At 40.4% G+C, this 18,127-nt stretch overlaps 1 protein-coding gene across 2 annotated transcripts in view; it reads left to right on the top strand.

Annotated features, from left to right (window-relative positions):
• The window catches only part of MAP4K5 (mitogen-activated protein kinase kinase kinase kinase 5), a 73,474-nt gene extending 57,294 nt beyond the window's left edge, over positions 1 to 16,180 (top strand). For both annotated transcript variants that reach the window (XM_075029449.1, XM_075029448.1), the window contains 10 exons: positions 2,341 to 2,401; positions 3,442 to 3,556; positions 3,690 to 3,748; positions 5,102 to 5,205; positions 5,592 to 5,769; positions 6,756 to 6,824; positions 7,536 to 7,628; positions 9,482 to 9,552; positions 10,239 to 10,294; positions 12,811 to 16,180. In XM_075029449.1, the coding sequence (XP_074885550.1) occupies positions 2,341 to 2,401; positions 3,442 to 3,556; positions 3,690 to 3,748; positions 5,102 to 5,205; positions 5,592 to 5,769; positions 6,756 to 6,824; positions 7,536 to 7,628; positions 9,482 to 9,552; positions 10,239 to 10,294; positions 12,811 to 12,898 (894 nt within the window). In that variant the 3' untranslated portion in view covers positions 12,899 to 16,180. The remainder of the gene's footprint in view (positions 1 to 2,340; positions 2,402 to 3,441; positions 3,557 to 3,689; positions 3,749 to 5,101; positions 5,206 to 5,591; positions 5,770 to 6,755; positions 6,825 to 7,535; positions 7,629 to 9,481; positions 9,553 to 10,238; positions 10,295 to 12,810) is intronic.
• Positions 16,181 to 18,127: the final 1,947 nt, after the last annotated feature.

The following is an 18,127-nucleotide window of genomic DNA, read 5'->3' as shown; positions in this document are numbered from 1 at the left end:
TTTAACTGTTTCTCCAACACTAATTCTGATCGCATCTTCCAAAGTGCTTGCTGTCTCTCCAAGGTTACTATCTTCCAATTTCAGAAGTATACTTCTATTCCATTGTTAGTTTTTCAGTGAAAATACTGAATAGAACCAGACCCAGAGAAGATACTATATATCTACAGGCTGCTTTTTCTTTCTATTACATAGCAAATTGCTGATAGATACTCTGTTTTTATGTCCAACTAGTTGTATGTTTTCTTTCTGCAGTTTCTTCTACCCCATATTTTCTTACTTTGCACGTGGAAATGGCATACAGGCCAAGGTCCTTCACATATGTTTCACATCTCACTGTTTCACTGCCCCCAGCAGGGCAGTTAATTCTGTTAAAGAAGGAAATTCAGATGTTCAAATACAGCCTGTTCTGCACAAATCTGCACTAGCTGCTCTTGTTATCCCTTGGTAATTAAAAATATGTGGCTTGTTCCTGTGCTACCCTGGATATCCAGTCAGTCAGACTATTTTGCAATTCCCACTGTCCTTTTTATTTGGCATAGGTACTGTGTTTGTCCTTCTTGAGGTCGTTGTTCGTCCTTCATCAGTTCTTGAAGATAATAATTACTGAGACCTTGGGGTTTGAGCCAGTTCTTAAGTACTGTAAAGTAAACTTCATTGGGACCTGCTGATATGAGTGTATATAGTTGAAATAGTGTGTAATGTGTTCTTTTTCTGCTTCTAGCACAAGTTTCTACCCCAGTGCTATTAACTGTGTTAATCATGTAGCCTTTCTTTCCTGTCATGCAGTGGGCCTAGCCTTTCGTTTTCCCAGTTACCATGTTTATCAACTTCTCTTCTATTGAGAATTTGATTTGCATCTTAACCTTTTGTATGTTTCCTCCTTCAGGCTTACGTTGTGATTGCCTCTTCATCCTTAGCATTGCATCCTTGTTTCCGTTTTCTGTATTATGTATTTGTGATACTTAAGGCATGGGGTGGAAATAAGAAATATTTACCCATCTTGGGGTGGCTTGGAGATGGTTCATAGGGAACAACTATTCCCCTTCTCTTTCCAGTGGGGCCATTAAATGAAGCTAGTGGAGCCGAATTAAAAATAAAGTGGGTAACTGGCTTGGGACTTTTTGCTATGGGGAGCTGCAAATGCCAGGAGTTATCTGAGTTCAGAGGGGAGACTGGACAAATTTCTGGCAGATAAATCCACTGAAGCTCACTAAATGCATAAAGCCTGTATCTGATTCAGCAGGTTTCTGAGCTGAAGGACTTGGTGCCTGGCAGAGTATTAGGTGCAGTATCATATACATTTTTTCCTGGGTTTTCACTATTTTTAGGAGAAATTACATCACTTTATGGTACTGTTGGAAACAGCTGTTAGGTTAGATGGATATTTGCATGAACCAGTACAATCGTTCTTTTGTAGAGCCTTGACTCAAGCATCTTCTGCTGTGTTTTGCAATGACTTCCCTCAGTAGACGAGTCTGCTGTTGTCTTTCTTTAATAGTCTCCTTTAGAAACAGCTTAATCCTTTGAACTCCTTTTTTTCTTACTGGATTTTTCCTGAAGGAGGACCTTACCTATGAATACTGTTCAATGAATTTAGTCTTACTTTTTTTTTTTTTTTTTTAAACAACAAAATCCCTGTCCTTATTCTGTTGTCCTTATCCCTTCCTTTGCTGAGACTCCTGAATGCTGTCATTTGCCATGACTTTTATCAGAATTCCCTTCGGGTTGTCAAGAGGTTGTTCTTAACTTTAAAATCTTCCCCAATCTAGACTAGCTGCCCTGTAAGTAACTTCTTCCCTCTGAAACAAAAATAAGTCCCAATGCCTTCCATGAACTGTCTGTTTACAAAGCAGCATGCTAACACAAATAGCCAGGCACGTAAGTCCCACAAAATACAGGATTTTGTGGTAATTCACGTTGCTGAGAAAATACTAATGCCTTTTTTCCCCTCTCTTCTGACTTTTGTGTGGTTTAGTAGGTTTCTGTAATAATGTTACCTTTCTTTCTTTTTTCCTGAGCAAGCTATATCTTTCTATATATGGTATTGCAGTCTTGCCAATTGTCCCACTTTGGCTCTGTGCTGCTAATTGAAAAATAAAGAAAAACTGAATTTTGAAAGTTTCAGGGGTAGAAGAGGGAAAGAATTAAAACTATTTCAGACAGAGAAAAGCGCTAAGTAAGGGTCCAAAAGGGTGAATTAAAGGGGAAACTGTAGTTGCAGCTGGGACTTTCTCCAGTGATGATCCCTGCAGGAATGGTGGAGAAGGTGGATGAGGCAGAGAAAACCATTGTTGGAAATTCCTGTATGTTTCTATTAATGGAAATATTTTCTTTCTTCAGTTATTTCCCCGAAAGTGCACCTGGCTGTATGTTATCAATAACACCTTAATGTCCTTGTCAGGTATGTATAAATAAAGAGAAACATTTGAAGTCATAATTCAGTACAATGTATTTTGATTGTACTGAAGTAGAAAACTGTGCATTGTTACTTGTGTTTGTATAGGAAGCTTTGCTCTAAGAGTGTTTTAATGTGAAAAACTTTCCGAGATAAAATTGGATATTTACAAGTAGCAGAGCCAGTTGTCTGCAGTGTTCCACCATATTTATGTATTTATTTATTTATTTATAGTTACTTTGGAAAAGTTCAGCACTTGGTATTTGTCAAACAAGAGTTGCCTCTGCCAAGGCTACAATTTGACTGAAGGTGCCTCGAGAATCTACAGAGTGTCCTCTTCTTTGGTCCCTGAGCTAGGCGAGTCAGAATAAGGATGGCTTTCATGTGTCAGAACAATATTAGGAGAGGATTAACATAGGTGCATTATCAAAATATAGTTGCAGTGTTGGATCACTCTCAGTGTATTGTAGCCTGGCAGCATCTTCAGTGTGAACCAGATTCAGAAAATAAATCCACCCTAAAACAAAAGCAGTTTCAATCTGAAGGAGAATGAGGTGGCTGTGAAATAACTACTAATCCAGCAAATTAATTCTTGAAAAAAAAATAATTCTTTTTTCATCAGTTGTCCTGGAATAGAACATTCTAGATAGGAAACAGAGGCACTGTGGCATGCAGACTGATTGCAGGACTGTGCCTTTAAACATGCAGGGGTTTGTGTAACACCACTTCTGTTGATTTACAGATAAAGAAAATGTCCTGATATGATTAATTGTTGTTGTATAATTACAGTCTTCTAAAAATGTTTACATAAAACTTTCAGAGCTGCGTTAGTGTTATTGAAGTGAACTTTGTTGAATGCCATGTCTTCTCTATATGAGTTATTATTGTTGTCTTGTTTTATTTTTCTTCATAACTGGACTTGAAATATCTGACACACGTGGTCCGTTTTTCTAGAAGGTAATTTTCTATACATATATTTTTATAAAATGTGCAGTTCTCTGCTGGAGGCGTGGGTGCGATGTCAATTGTGCTTTTCTCTCTTACAGGGAAAACTTTCCAGCTCTACTCCCATAATTTAATAGCTTTGTTTGAACAAGCCAAAAAAACAGGATTAGCTGCTCATATTCAAACCCATAGGTTTCCTGACAAAATATTACCGAGGTACAAATCTTTCACTTATAGACAATTATTAACAAGTGAAAATTCCCATAAATACTGTTTGTGCTGTGGAATTCTAGCATGAAGTGCCTTCAACATCTCTTGTTGATTCATTTTTTTGTAATTGTTATTCCAGGAAGTTTGCCTTAACAACAAAGATCCCTGATACAAAAGGATGCCACAAATGCTGTATAGGTGAGTAGGCATTCAGTTTTGCAATTTTTTTCCTAGCCTTTGTCGTTGGGCATGGCATGTCCTAAACTCATTTCTTTTTAATAAACTTACAGTTAGTTCATTGTTCAGAAAACAGTATGACTGCATTATTTCTTAATGCTGTGCCTAACTGGTGCATAGCTTTCCTTTTAATTAATGTGGGGGTCTTTAAGCTGTTCAGTGGAAAAGCATTTTTTTATATGAGCTCTTAACCTAGAAATGTTGCTGTCTAGAGCAAGGTCCAAAGGGAAACCCTTGAGAATGCCAGTGACATGCGGCTGTTGGGTGTTGCACACACTCTTTGAGAGCTGCTGAAGCTTTCAGTGACTAAGTCAATGTTTGGGATCACTGGCTTCAGGCTGCCACCAGAGCCATCTAGTTACTGTGACCTGCAGCCTGCCTGCAACTGTAATGCTTGTCACAGAATCCCAGACTTGGTGCATGTACACAAGTACCCTTTCTGCTTTGTCAGTTTGGCTCAAGGTTTGACCTAGATCCAACTTTTAGCGAGGCTAACTTGAAAAGAGTTATTTTCCACAAAGAAAGGGCTGGACATGAATAAAAGTGTCAACCTGGGGAGGAGTGAAGCCATCGCTCAAGTTCTAAGTGCACATAAAAGAGTTAAAGCTTGTGAAGTTACATATTTGTCTTTGGCTTTACTGACTTTCAGAAAGGCTTGGGCTTTCCACAGAATGCATGTCCCTTTGAAAACTGGCCCTAGTGCTGTGTGAAATTGTACCTTTACACTCTTAAAAATGCTTCAGCAGAGCATAAAGTACCTAGTTGCAAACTTGGATATCCTATTTAGCTCATATAAAGTGTCTACTGTAGGCATATTTACAAACGATTCCTGAAGTCAGACTTGTCTTGTATCCAGCTGAGCTTAAAAAAAAAACAAACCCCAAATCCTTTATCGTATTATTGTATTAGCTGTCAAAGCTCACAAGAAGTTATGGGTCAGCTTCACTGCTGGGGATTTTTTTTTTTATTTTAATCACAACTTGACCCGGACCTTTCACTCCCCCTGCTCACACAGCCCCAGAAATAAGGTGTTACAGCTTTTCTGGATGCTCAGCATGTGGCCTCTTTACTGGAACTCAAAGAATGCTAGTGGTTGTTAATTATAGGTATAATTGAATTTATCTGGAATGTAGCATAATATTAATCACTGTGGATATTTGAATGGCAAACCAGAAGGCAGTTAGTGTGAAACTGATCCTTTTTCTTAAATTATTTGCAAAGATAGTTGTAGGGATTTTTTCAAGTATGCATTGAACTTCCAGGACTTAAAAAGGGTTGTTTTCTGGTATTTTTTTGTTTGTTTATTTTATGTAGTACGAAATCCATACACAGGACATAAATACCTGTGTGGTGCATTGCAGTCTGGAATTGTTCTACTACAGTGGTATGAGCCAATGCAGAAATTCATGTTAATAAAGGTAAGTATTTCATTTTAGTTTAGAACATTTAATCACTATACAGTTGTTGAAATAACCTTTCCAGAATTTGTAATGGAAAGTGCATCCAAGTCTATTCCCATTTGTGGGTTCTGAGTACTTGAAAATCTGGCTTGACGCATTTTGACTAAGAAAATCTTGTGACTGAAGTCAGTCAAGTGTTGGATCAAGCCCAGTACTAGCAATAACACACTAGCATATACCTCTGTGCAGCATGATGTTGCTCACAGCTCATGCTGTCTCAAAAAAGCACTCTTAGTAGCAGTGAAAAATGCTTCTATATCTTTTATGCTTTGTGCATGTTATTTTAGGCTTCTTATTTCCAAGGTAAAGGAAACTCTGCAAATGCCTTATTATGTTTTTTCCAGCACTTTGATTTTCCTTTGCCAAGCCCTTTGAATGTGTTTGAAATGCTAGTGATACCGGAGCAGGAGTACCCGATGGTCTGCGTAGCCATCAGTAAGGGTACTGAACCAAATCAGGTAGTTCAGTTCGAGACAATCAACTTGAACTCTGCTTCTTCATGGTTTACAGAAATTGGTGCAGGTAAGACTGTTGGTGTGTCTTGCGGCTATTTTATTGTCTGGTAACTGTTGGATATCCCTTCTTCAGAAGTCATTTGGAAACCCTTTAGGCTAGACAAAATGATGCAGCTTCTCTACCTAAAGCATATTGAAGCTGATCCCAGGTTCTTCTTGTGATGACCTGCCAACTTCAGTATAAACTATTTTTCTTAAAAGACTTCAGTTCTAGACACATCTTTTATTTTATAAATTTCCTTAAGTAGTAATGCAGACTGTGCTGATTGGGTTCTCGTTTGTGGTTGCATACTTTTTCCTGGGATCAGTCTTATTCCTCTTTCCCCTTCTTTACTGTGTAAAGACTCACATAAGCACATTCTTGTCTGTCCTCCAGCCTTTGGGGGAGACTTGTCATCTTCAGCTGGCTATTAACAAGCAGAAGATTTTGGTTGATCTTCAAAAGCTAGTTGATATCTTGCAGACGCTTTCTCTTCTGGCTTTGTTGGATATACTTCTTTACATATAAATACTGCTTTTTAGCAGCTGTACCAAGAACTTCATTAATAAAAACTAGAAAAACTATTAAATCTAGTTTAATATCAGCACAGTAATCTTTCCAGATGTGGATTTATGGGAAAGGAGCATTTTTTTAGGAGCGAAGATTCCCTTGATGGTTCCTTTTGTTCATTATCATGCCTCTTCATGAAGGAAGCTGACTTGCTGTGCTGAACTGTAACATAAAATGTATTTTATGCCAATATACAGTAGTGCTTTCATATTAAATACCTGCTTTGAACTGATGGGTTTGTCCTGAGGCCCTGTACTCCTCCCAGAACATTCGGGGATCATATAGCCTTAAAAAAAAATTAAAAGAGTAAAAAAATATTGCAAGTTGCAAAAGACTGGTAGCATACTGAAAAGGCTGTAGCAATTGGTGAGAGGTTGCGGGGAGGGGAGGCTGAGATCAGTCTTATGATGTGATACAAAATAATCTGTTCTCTTTTTCACAAGGCAATCAGCAGTTAGATGCCATTCATGTAACACAGCTGGAAAGAGACACTGTCCTAGTCTGCCTGGACAGTAAGTAACATGTCTCTGTCGGGCAACTTATTACACCTCGTGCAAAACTTGTTTTGCCACAGTTGTTGATTTTAATTCTACCACAGGTTAATTTTTCTCCCTTCGTTACTAATTTGTGTTGTAGTATTCCCGAAAAGATACAGTTCAGATAAGTGGGTTTTCATTTTGACTCTTGTGATTCCACTTTCCCTCTTCGTGTGTGTATCATTCTTGTTTCTTTTCAAAATGAAATGTAATGCAGCATTACAGATCAGAATTCAAATGTTTGCCAATCAAATTTTCAAAATTTACTTGGAAAAAGTGACATATGCCTGTTGCATATGCTAGCAAGACAAATAGCTAACACTCCATCATACACAGTAATTACAACCATAACTCTTATGCATCAGAGGTTAATACCTCAATGGGAACTTTGCAATGACTTAATCTGCCTAAATTTCCAACCTTTATGTTGAATTCACATTTCTGCACTGTTTGTTATTTGCAGAAAGGCTGTCAGTAGAGTCTAAAAACATACAAAGTGTGTAAGAAAGTTTTCTATATTTATTTTGAGAGAAGGATGCTCTTGGATTCATTTTAGGCAAATACTGTAGATGTTAGGTTTGGGCATTTCTTTGTACCTGAAAGATGAAATTAGTATTTCATACTCAAAGCTGTTAGTAATCCTTTTCAGCAGTGGGTTTTAATACTTGCTTTTCTGTTTTTCTTGAGAATTTGTGAAAATTGTGAATTTACAAGGGAAATTGAAGTCAAGCAAGAAATTGGCCTCTGAGCTGAGCTTTGATTTCTGCATTGAGTCAGTGGGTAAGTGATTTGCTTCTCTGTTGTCTCTCAAGGACTTAAGAACTTGGAGGGATGAGTGTTGAAGGCTTTTAATAATCCAGACTGGTCTAGCGCACCCAGTGGGGCCTGACACTAAAAATTGCATGTGCCAGGATATTGTGAGCTGTCTCTTTGTCTCCACTGACATGCTTAAGAAAGTAAGGCAGTTGCCAGATAGTGTGTGTCCAGTCCGTGCCTGTTTCCGTCTCATGTCATTTCTGTTTTATAAGTAAGATGTATCATGATTTAGTTGAAAAAAAGGCTGACTAGTTTCTGGTCATTTCCATAGCACTGAGAAAAACCTTGGGCGGGGGGGGGGAATGTTTTAGTAATACATAAATTTGTGTTAGTCTTCTAAAAGCTAAGATTTTATTTAAAGTGATAGCACATCCATTTTTTAAGTCAGGGTAATAGTATTTGAATCTAATTCTTAGAGGACAGGCTGTTGTCTTTAGACTACTAGAGGACAGCAGCCTTGCTTCTAAAACTTGAATTGTAATTGTCAAGCAAGTATTTCTGCTGTAATAAGCTCTCACAAGTATCTAATTAACGTAAGTTTAATAATTCTGTATCTCAGAAACTGAACTTCTTTCTGGAATCAAAATCAGTAAAGACTCAACTTGCTTTTGTTAGCAGTTCTGTACAACTTGCATTTCTGGGTTCTTCAGGCATCTTCACTTTAGAAGATTCTTGACATAGGCATTTCGTATTTTAACAGCAGTTGGTAAAACAGTGCACATTCTTTTATACAGCATCTCTATTTAGATATGTCAGACCCATCCTGAAGGAAGGTATTTTTAATCAAGTCTGTGATTCTTCCCTAAACTCTGACATGTTCTAATTAACTGCTGTACTCTTGTTGTATAATATCTCCTGCTGACACATGCATAATGTGACTCAACCATTGCCTTTTCCTTGAACTCTGAAGGAGTTCATAGACAGAAGCGTTTATCCCAAAGTCTTGCACTTACCAGCTGATGTTGAATAATGTGAGCAGTTCTTTACACTCCAAGTGGTCTCTTGGGAATTCAGGGTATTAAACAATTCTTCATTCTCTGATTGCAGGTAGACTGGGGAGTAGCAGGTGAAGATTAGTCTAAGGCTGTTGTGACAAACATTGCTGTTAGGATTCTGCTGAATGCCTTTGTTCTGTGTATTTAGGACATGGCTAATACTGAGCAGATACAAAATGTGACTCAAAGGAATAGTAAAGGAAAACAAGTAGGATTTAGGAAAATAAAACACAGTGTAAAATTATGTTTCTGTAACACTGCTTAAAGAACACCAGACTCTTCATCCATTATTTTCAGCAGCCTGGTAATGAAATCATTCAGAGCTGGTAGCTCTCTGTGTTTTCTCTTTGGCCCTGAATGGAAGACTCCTCCCATTATTCATACTCGCACCTATTTTGAAGTAAATATAATAACTCAAATGATCTGTAATTTCCAGCAACCCACAGTGTGTTGGTTGGCAGCATGTTTATACACTTCCTGGTGTTTTCTCCAGAATCATTAGGAAAACAAAGATCCAGAGAATAGAAGTGAAAGGGAGAAGAGGAGAAAACAGAGATGCCTGTCTTCTCCTGGCAAACAGGGAATGTCTGTGTGGTATGTTTTGAATTGCACTTTAAAAAGTAATGCACATCTCAGATCCAAACAGTCATTTCAGTCCAGTTTTTCTACAGTGATTTTGGAGTTTGGTTCTTCTACCAGGAGTCCAAGTCTCAACACGTGCTTTCTCCACACGCTTCCCATTATCACTGCTGGTGAGAAACCCAGGTTGCTCTGGTTTAGATAAGGCATGCTCGGGTCTGATTTTGTGTTTCTCCCTTGCAGTGTGCCTTCAAGACAGTGTGCTGGCCTTCTGGAAACATGGCATGCAGGGCAAAAGCTTTAAGTCAGATGAAGTAAGTAATCTTCCAGTATCTCCAGGTTTAATTTCTTTCTGTTCCTTATTTACCACTTGATCCTTTGGTCCCTCTAGCTGCTTCCCCTAGTGGTAATGCTTGTGCTCTGTGTTGTCATGCTTCAGCTTACTGTTTGCTTTCTCTGACTTGCCTGCATAGGTTGCTCTTGGTAAAGCTCACACACATGCTTTAGCCAGCTCTGTCTCCAGGAATATCAGTCAGAGACTCCTGAACTGGTTCTGCACAGAGCCAGTACAGATCTGGTGTAAGCAGCACTTGGGTTTCTTGGATGAAAAGCTCGAGCTGGCAGTATCCCCTTTAAAAAAAGTGTCCTCTTTTTGAAAAGAACAGCGTCCTTCTTGATGGCATCCTCTGTGAAAATGCAGGGAAAGCTAGTCAGTCTCTGCTGACAAAGATTTGATCAACATACTCCATCTGTGCCACCAAGACTAGACTGATAACAGTCTACATACAAAAATTATTTAAAATAAGTTATATTTTAGGAAATTTAAAACTCTTTTTTGCTTAGCATCAATTTATCTCATTCAGTCATGTAATTTGCACTAAATTGTATTTGAATTTTTGAAGAGACTGATCAGTTTGTTGTTTTTTTTTTCCTTCCAACTCAGGCCAATAAATTTCATTTTGCCACTGAAATGGACCTAAATGTCTCCATTTTTCTACAGGTTACCCAAGAGATATCAGATGAAACCAGGGTTTTCCGCTTACTGGGATCAGACAGGTAATCACCTTCAAGAAACATAAACCTTTTATTTTATTTAAACTAGTTTTCTAGCTTCCAACTGGAACTGGCTTCCAGCCCACTACAGATCTATCTGTAGGCAGTCCTGGGGGAGGCAGTAACACTGTTTCTGCCTGCAATAGCCAAAAATTTAATTAGTGATTGCATTTGCGTCCGAAATCATTACTAAGAGCCCCTGTGACATCCCCCCACTTTTCACGGCAGAGAGAGAAGTGTGAACACAAACACAAGTGTATAGAGGTACAGTGTGAGGAGATAAGCAACAGGGAGAGATGAGAGCTGCCTTTGGCTTGTGGTAAGCAGGGTGCCCAGTGCAATTCTGGAAAGGCCTGCTTCTGGCTTCTATTTTCCTGGTGAACTGGTGAATTATCTTGCCAGCTAGTTACTTAAAAGTAATCTTCGCTGCTCTGGACCTTGAGACCTGGAAATAGCAGAGCAAACTAGATTGCATATGGGTTTTAATGCACAGTGGTGTAAATTCACCCATTACCCGTAGCATCCAGATGATTCCTTTCAGCTACAGAGGCTGGGAAGAGGTGCAGCTCTCTCCAGGTTTGAAACCTTAGCAGAAGCTGCCCCAGTCTCCAGATTTGGACATGTGTACTTGTGGTTTCTCAGACAGCCAGGGTGCTAAATGTAGAAGTAGACAGTAGTGAGTCAAGACAGCGGTTCTAATCCCGGATCTTCTGCTCCCTCATTTGTCCTTTGGGAAGCCTGGCTCTGACTTGCTTTCTGCAAGTAATCTATAGTTTTGTGTACTTACATTCTTGGATCCCCAGTCCAGAGAGTGAGAGCGCACTAGTTCTTTTGAAGAAGAGGGGTAGCCTATACAAGGAACAGCAACTGTCTTTGCTTTGCACCTGAGTCACCGAGAACCCGCTGTACTTGATCACTGCAGCTGGAATTGAGTATCCTTGCTACTGCTGACTCTGAGATCTCAAAAATATAAACACAGTGCAACCTCTGACAATGCATACTCTGCCTTTTCTGTCTGTTATCCCTCTTGTGCAGACAGGCAGTGCAGTGGTAATTTTTTTCTGTTACCCCCAGCAGAGCAGTGGGTATTTTATTGCAAGAATGAGCTTTTGGTAAGGTCCACTGCGGTACAGGTGCCATCTGTATTAGTCCAGGTATGTGCTGTGCCACCAACAGTGAATCTTCCTTGCGTACTGGAATTGGTACCTTTAAATGGCTCTTACTTCTGTGTTGGGCTGGTGAACACAGGAGCATCCTAAACACAGAGGGATGGGAAGCACCATCTCATCTGGTTCATCTTGCACTTTTATAGAAGACATGCATATCTGAATAACAACTTAATACAAAGCACTTTTGGAGGTTGGAGATAAGGTTGAAGTCCTTGCATGCATATGGGTTTTGCAGAGAAGCCATTTTCTTCCATTCTGATTTCAGTGAACTGCCAAATCCTTTGTTTTGTATTTTTTCATCTCTGTACAAAAGGAGCAGGAGTCTTTTCTACCATTCAAGTGAATGAGATGTGGTAGCACCTTTTTGGCTTGGATCACTTTAGAACTGCTGAGTTGCAGAAATGAAGATCGGGGACAGAGGCTATTAAGAGTGAGACTTCACTTGAAAACTGTTTGAGGAATGTGACATGGGAGGGGAGTGTGTGCAGTGCTAACCCTGAAACAGGCTCCCTTTGAGAAATCTAACTTAGAGTTCAAGTGGTGCATTTGGCTTGTTTGATACACAGGTAGAAAACAAAAAGCAGAGAGAAGTTTAATCTTAAAAATGACAGGATATTGTCTTAGGAACTGGTGCAGAGAAATGCAGGAACTAAGCAGTTGGAAGAGAGAATGGGGGTCAAACGCCCAACCATGTCAGCTGCTGAGATGATTATTGAGGTTCAGCATGGGACAAATGTGTAGAAGAAAGCAGTCAGCATGCCAAGACAGAGAGAGAGAGGTTTTCCAGAGGAGCCTGCAGGAACATGATCCAGCAAGACAAAGGCTGGGATGGGGTTGAGTGTTTTCTATGAACCCATGGGCTGATAAATATTTAGAAGGCAGGAGAACAGTTTAGGTTAGTGGCTGATGCTTATGACAAGATGTAGGATGTATAAACGTACTTGGGCTGCAGATGATAGGAGGGTTGCATCTCCTCATAACAGTCTGCCTCTGAGGTAACTTCCCAATAGAAGCAGAGAATATAGCTTATTTCAAGGTGGAGGATGTTAGTTTGGAAGAGGTTTGTAACGCATTGCATGTGCCCGTGGTTGAGAGGGGCAGGTTCTGATTCAAGAAGCTGCTTCTAGTCCTCTGTTCCTTCTATATTCCGCTGTAGTGTTTTTATCAGAAGTGGTGCTGGAAAATGAGGTAACTGATTTAAAGAATAAAATACCCAAGATATTTAGGAGAACCTATATCCCTCCAACCTGTAGAAACCTGTGAGCGACGTTTGTTCCTCCTCGGTAGTTATACCATGTGCTTCGTATTTTGCCACTAACCATTTTGGATTCTGTTTGTGTTTGATTGCAGAGTGGTAGTGTTAGAAAGCAGGCCAACAGAAAATCCGACTGCACACAGCAATCTCTACATCTTGGCTGGACATGAAAATAGTTACTAAGCAACAGTAACCTAACGCGAATAACAGAGTGAATTTGCCACATGAGGAACAAAGAAGCATTAGGAAATGCAGTACAAGCAGGACTGTGACTTACTGTTTCTTTTCTTGACACCTAAATGATGCTGTTTTAGGGTGGATATCAATACATTTTTGCAGCTGGAAACAGCTGGTTCTGTCTCTTGCCACTGTGTGGTTGGTTATATCAAGTTTGCTTAATAAAAGCTATGAGATAAATAGCCCTTTACTTGTTAGTTATAGGGAAACAGAGCCTTTAAGAAAATGTTATGCAGTAAAGGTGCCATAAACTGTTAAATATTTTACTTCCCTTGGATTTTCCTTACATTCTGTAGATATAGATATAGTGCTGGCTGTTTCCCTGTTTTATACTGAGTCTTATTCTTAATAAAAAAGATTTGTGTAGGAAGTGAAAGTATCTGCAAAGCTTTTTGGTTTTAAATCTGCCATTCGGTATGGCTTTGTATAATAGACTATTTAATCCTTATTTATTAATCTGCTGCTAGAATGGTGTAATGTATCTAACGTTTAGCGAAGGAAGGTTGCAGAGCAGCTTATGATTTTTTTTTACAATTGTATAAAGATTCGATTATTCTTTTTTTCTTGTAGGGATGTAGTGCATTATTGAGGGGTATGTTACAATGTTGGTTGATCTTGTAAAAATGCAGTTTTGTACAACAAAGTATTTTGTATTGATTTTCTGCCTGCAGAGTTGCCATAAAAGGGATTTTCGTATTTACTAGATGTAGGGTGTGTGTACACAAAATATAATATTGATATCAGACACGTTGCTACTGGGTGGGTGTGTACAATATACGTGTGTGTGTGTGTGCATGTGCGTATGTGTGTTAAGTTGACCGGCAGTGTGTATTTTTTATATATATATATATTTATATATATATAAAAATGTACAAAATATATATGCTTTATTTTCATAAATTAGGGATAAGCCTTGTGACGTGAAATGGAAATTGTACCTGGTCACCATCCTTAATGAATGAAAGTATCATGTATCCAACTGCCCATGACGTATAGTTTATTTATACTATTCCAGAGGGGAGCCTATAGTGATAACTGAGCTTATGAGCTTTTTTGTTTGTACAGCCATCCATCCAGCTGCTGTCAGTCAGACAGTTGTTTGGTAATGGTTATTTCCCCAGCTGTGTAGTATAAATAAATATGATAAGAAGCAGTATTCTATATTAAAGCTTTTGATCACTTTTTCCCTTTCCCTATTTTAAGTTTGTCACCTGCATTTTTCTTTCTCTTTTTGTTTCTCTATTAAAGAGTCACATCAGTTCCTTTTGTCCTCCTCATTAATTACAATTCTTGAGGTACCATTAAATATAAATATAGACTGACTACAGGATAGCATCTGGTTTTACTACCTCACATTAACCTGCTAGCTTTGATGTAAGTAAACACAGTCCATAGGCAGATACAGTAGCAGTTCATAAACGTTTGAATTGAGGGATTTTTAAATGAAACCCTACAGCATACTGCTGCCTGTTCCATTTCTGTGATCTGCTACCCTAGGAAAGACAGGTCAGAAGCTTCACACGTCATTTTAATAAAGCAGTAAAGGTAAGTGTGTTACAGCAGCTTGACCTGTCTGACGGCTCTGCTGACACAGCGGAGCTGGAGTGGTTTGATCTTTAACGCGCAACCTGAGGAATGGGGCACTGGGTTGTCTGCTTAGGCATCAGACTACGTGATTCATAATTTAACATTGATGGAATTAACTCAGCACACATGATGACTCAGTAATGTCTTTTTGTTACTAGGTACAGCTGGAGTTTTATGTTGTTCTGAAGGTCTGGAAGGAAAAATAGACCTGCACAGAATTTAGCATTTTATCCACTTAGCACTGTCATTCAAAACTAATTCTTGTTATTGACTTGATACTTAAGTCAAGTCAAGCTTTTCAGTTCTGAAACTGTGTCAAAGTTTAATAAGTAGTAAGTGTACAGATAAAAATCAGTCCATAAACAATGTATTGAAAATGTTTTAAGTGGTCAGCTGTAATTGGATCAGCAGTATTAAAAGTGGGACATGTAATTTTTGTGTTTTAAAGAAATCAAGTTTCTAGTACTGAAATTACTTCTCCATAGGTTAACAGTGATTGATGATTAACCTTTGAGTAGTATAACTCCTAGTCTACAAAGACTTTAAAATGAAAATGAAGACAAAGTGAAGCACCAGGTGTAGATGTAGAGCAAATGCTTTCACTTAACTTACCTCATTCACTGCAAACATAATTTTGGTATCATCTTTGAAAACACTTAAAGAAGATCTCTAAAAGACTAGAGAAATCTGTAAATAAAATATGAATATTTGTGGGGAGTAACTGGAGTAAATAACTGTTAGGTCATGACACTGTCACGCACAAGTAATGAACTGAAAGTATTTTTCTTTGAATGACATGAACGACTGGTGATTTGCTGAATCCTAAAAGATGAATCTAGGAAAGTCCTCATTTAATCAAACCTCCTTTTTTAGCTGTTAAAGCATTTCTGATGGCATATTCTGAAATGCTTTGTCTGGTCTGGTTTTATAGACAGTGGCATTTTTGGCATGATCTGCAAGATACTGTTTCCTAGTGTAAAACCTCACTCATTACTCTTAGTGGAGTATAGCACAGTGGATTTGCATGTTTCATAGCTGGACCGGCCAGTCTCAGTGACTCTGACTAGTATAATTTGTATTTGTTAGACTGTTTAAGTTAGTCTGGTATTGTCTGTATCTTTGTATGTTTTTGTGACATTTCAACCAGGGTTGAGAAAGCCTAGTGTGTGGTTTTGGAGTTTATAAAGCAAAACCTTGCTCACCCCCTCATTACTCTTTTGACAGCTATCAAAATATTAGTTATTTGATGCACAATGTTCATGTATTCAACTTGAAAGCCTTAAAACAGGCTCCCAGTGCTCTTTGAAGTACAAACAGTATTTGAAGAGCAGGCTGTAGATGAGTCTCTTTTGATTTCCTAACCAAATTCATTGTAACTGAAAAATACAACTGTAATTGTGATGACATCTCTTTAAAAGATGAAAGGTACAACGCATCAGTGAGCCACTATGTCTCTGAATGAAAAGGACAAGACTGGGAGACTTTCTGAAATGTACTTTTTACCTTGTTTAGTCATTGGATTGTAACTGAGACTCTAACTGCACTTGTTCCAGTTTGTGTAATTAGGCTTTGTTCTACGTAAATTTCTGTTGCAGTTCATTTCAGTCTATGCCAAATAAACTATGCTTTATTTGATACCTAGATGTGGTGTGGTAGACTTGCTAAGAGCAATACCTTATCAGACATATCTCAAAAGAAGCAAGCTGGTCTCCAGGTTTTATGGCAGTCAGTGGGAAGGGCCTGATCCAGGACTGGCCACTTCTCAATCCTACAGACTGCCTGGGAGCCACACGACATCTCCCACATACAGCAGATCGACTGGAGAAAAGGGAGCTCTGGGGACAGTGCAGAAATGAGAAATCAGAATAGCAGTGGCAAACTATTTACAGCTTCGTGCTACCCAGCACTCCGCTCCAGCGCAGCCCTGCTGCCAGTCGCCTGGAGTCACCACGGAACCGCTCGTGAGTTGTCTGCCTTGAAAACCAGAGGCTGGCTTCCTTGTGCCTGGTTCATCAGGCAGATGGCACGGCAAGGTGGCTGGTGGGCTCTAAAGGAGGGTTGCTTAGAATAAGAAAATGCGGACGTGAGCAATGACACTCCACCCTGGACACAGCTTGGTCTGATGGTGACCTCTGTACTGCAAGTGGTTCGGTCCTTGGTCCGTCTGTACCCCAGATATTCAGGGATGGGCTGAGGTAGAGAGAAAAGGGGGTTTGTGAATGCTCCTTTGGACAACAAAGAACTGCCAGTTACTGGTAAATAAATAAATACAGATAAATATTCCTCCTCTGCAGAAGATTGTTCCCACTGTGGGTGAATTTCAGCATCAGCCTGTATGTGTTATCTGGGAAAGCAATTTGGATTGTGGAGTGACCTGCTGTTTGACTTATCATTTGAGGAGCTTCCTCAGTGGCATAGTCCTTGGACCTCCCTGAGGCAGCTCTGCAGGGCTCGGGGACAGCTCCATCAGATGCCTTCCTCAGAAATCCTGTTGAGAGTTGAGTTGGTGTTTGTCAGGTACTTTCATTGCAAGTCTTGATAGAGCTGGCAAAATCTCAACGGCAGGATAGTTCTACCAAAGAACACATTTGTCATAAGAATACTCTTCACCATCTCCTTTCTAAAGCATGCAGAGAAAGAACCAAAAAGAGATAGCATGTGTGGCAGCTAGAACATGAAGAGACTACTCATCTCTGATGGATGTGGCTTAGGAATAAAAATAAATAATGGCTCTTTTGTCCTGAGAGGCATTCAGGAAGCACCCCAGGAAAGGATTGGGGAGGGAGGAGGCATGAGGTGGAGTAGGGTGTCTACACAGATCTCCAAATCTACTACTGGAAGCAATTGCCACCATAAAAGCCCATCTTTGTCAGGCTACGAGGACACGGCTCAGGAGCCAGAGCTCTAAACGGGTGCACGAGGAAAGATAATGCGAAGGTAAGAGATGGAAACGCTCACCGAAAGGGTCTAGCTCCTGGTGGAAGCTCACCAGGCAGCAGGCGCTTGAGGTGCTTGAAGAGGGGTAAGACGTTCCAGGGAAACGCGACGTCTTCCAGGCCCCGCACCACCGCCGGAGCAGCAGTGTCCACGCGCCAGCGCTCGAAGCAATGCCGGTGCCTGGGTTTCCCAAATAGTCCATCCCTTTCCCTGTGCGGGGCCCAGTCCTCCGTGGGGAGCAGCCTCCCCTCCTCTCCCCCGCTGCTGGCTGGAGACGGTTCCCTGGGGGGGTGAAGCCTGCTGACTTCGGGGTCTTCCTCCCAACCCTGCAGGGAAATTGAGTGAAAACCAGAGCCCCCCCCCGTGGAACAGCAGAGCGCTGGAGGGGGGGTAAAGACAAAACGGTGCTGTGGGACAGGCAGGCGTGGGGTGGCTCAGCGCCCCGAGGGGTGCGTGTGGCCCCTTCAGAGGCCGTGGGGACCCCCCTTCCCTCACCGGGCACCGGTTCCTCCTCAGCGTCCCGGTGACAGACGCCTCGCCGGGGAGACAACCCCGGCCCCCCCGCCTCCCTCCGCCGCTACACCCCGAGGGCCCGCCCCGGCCCCGCCGGAGCTGCGGTGAGGCGGCGGTGGGCGGGCGGGGGACGGGGAG

The sequence above is a fragment of the Buteo buteo genome, chromosome 6 (genome assembly GCF_964188355.1).
Source record: "Buteo buteo chromosome 6, bButBut1.hap1.1, whole genome shotgun sequence".
NCBI lineage: Eukaryota > Metazoa > Chordata > Aves > Accipitriformes > Accipitridae > Buteo > Buteo buteo.
The sequence above is the reverse complement of the archived record's forward strand: the minus strand, read 5'-3'. Positions and strand labels throughout refer to the sequence as shown.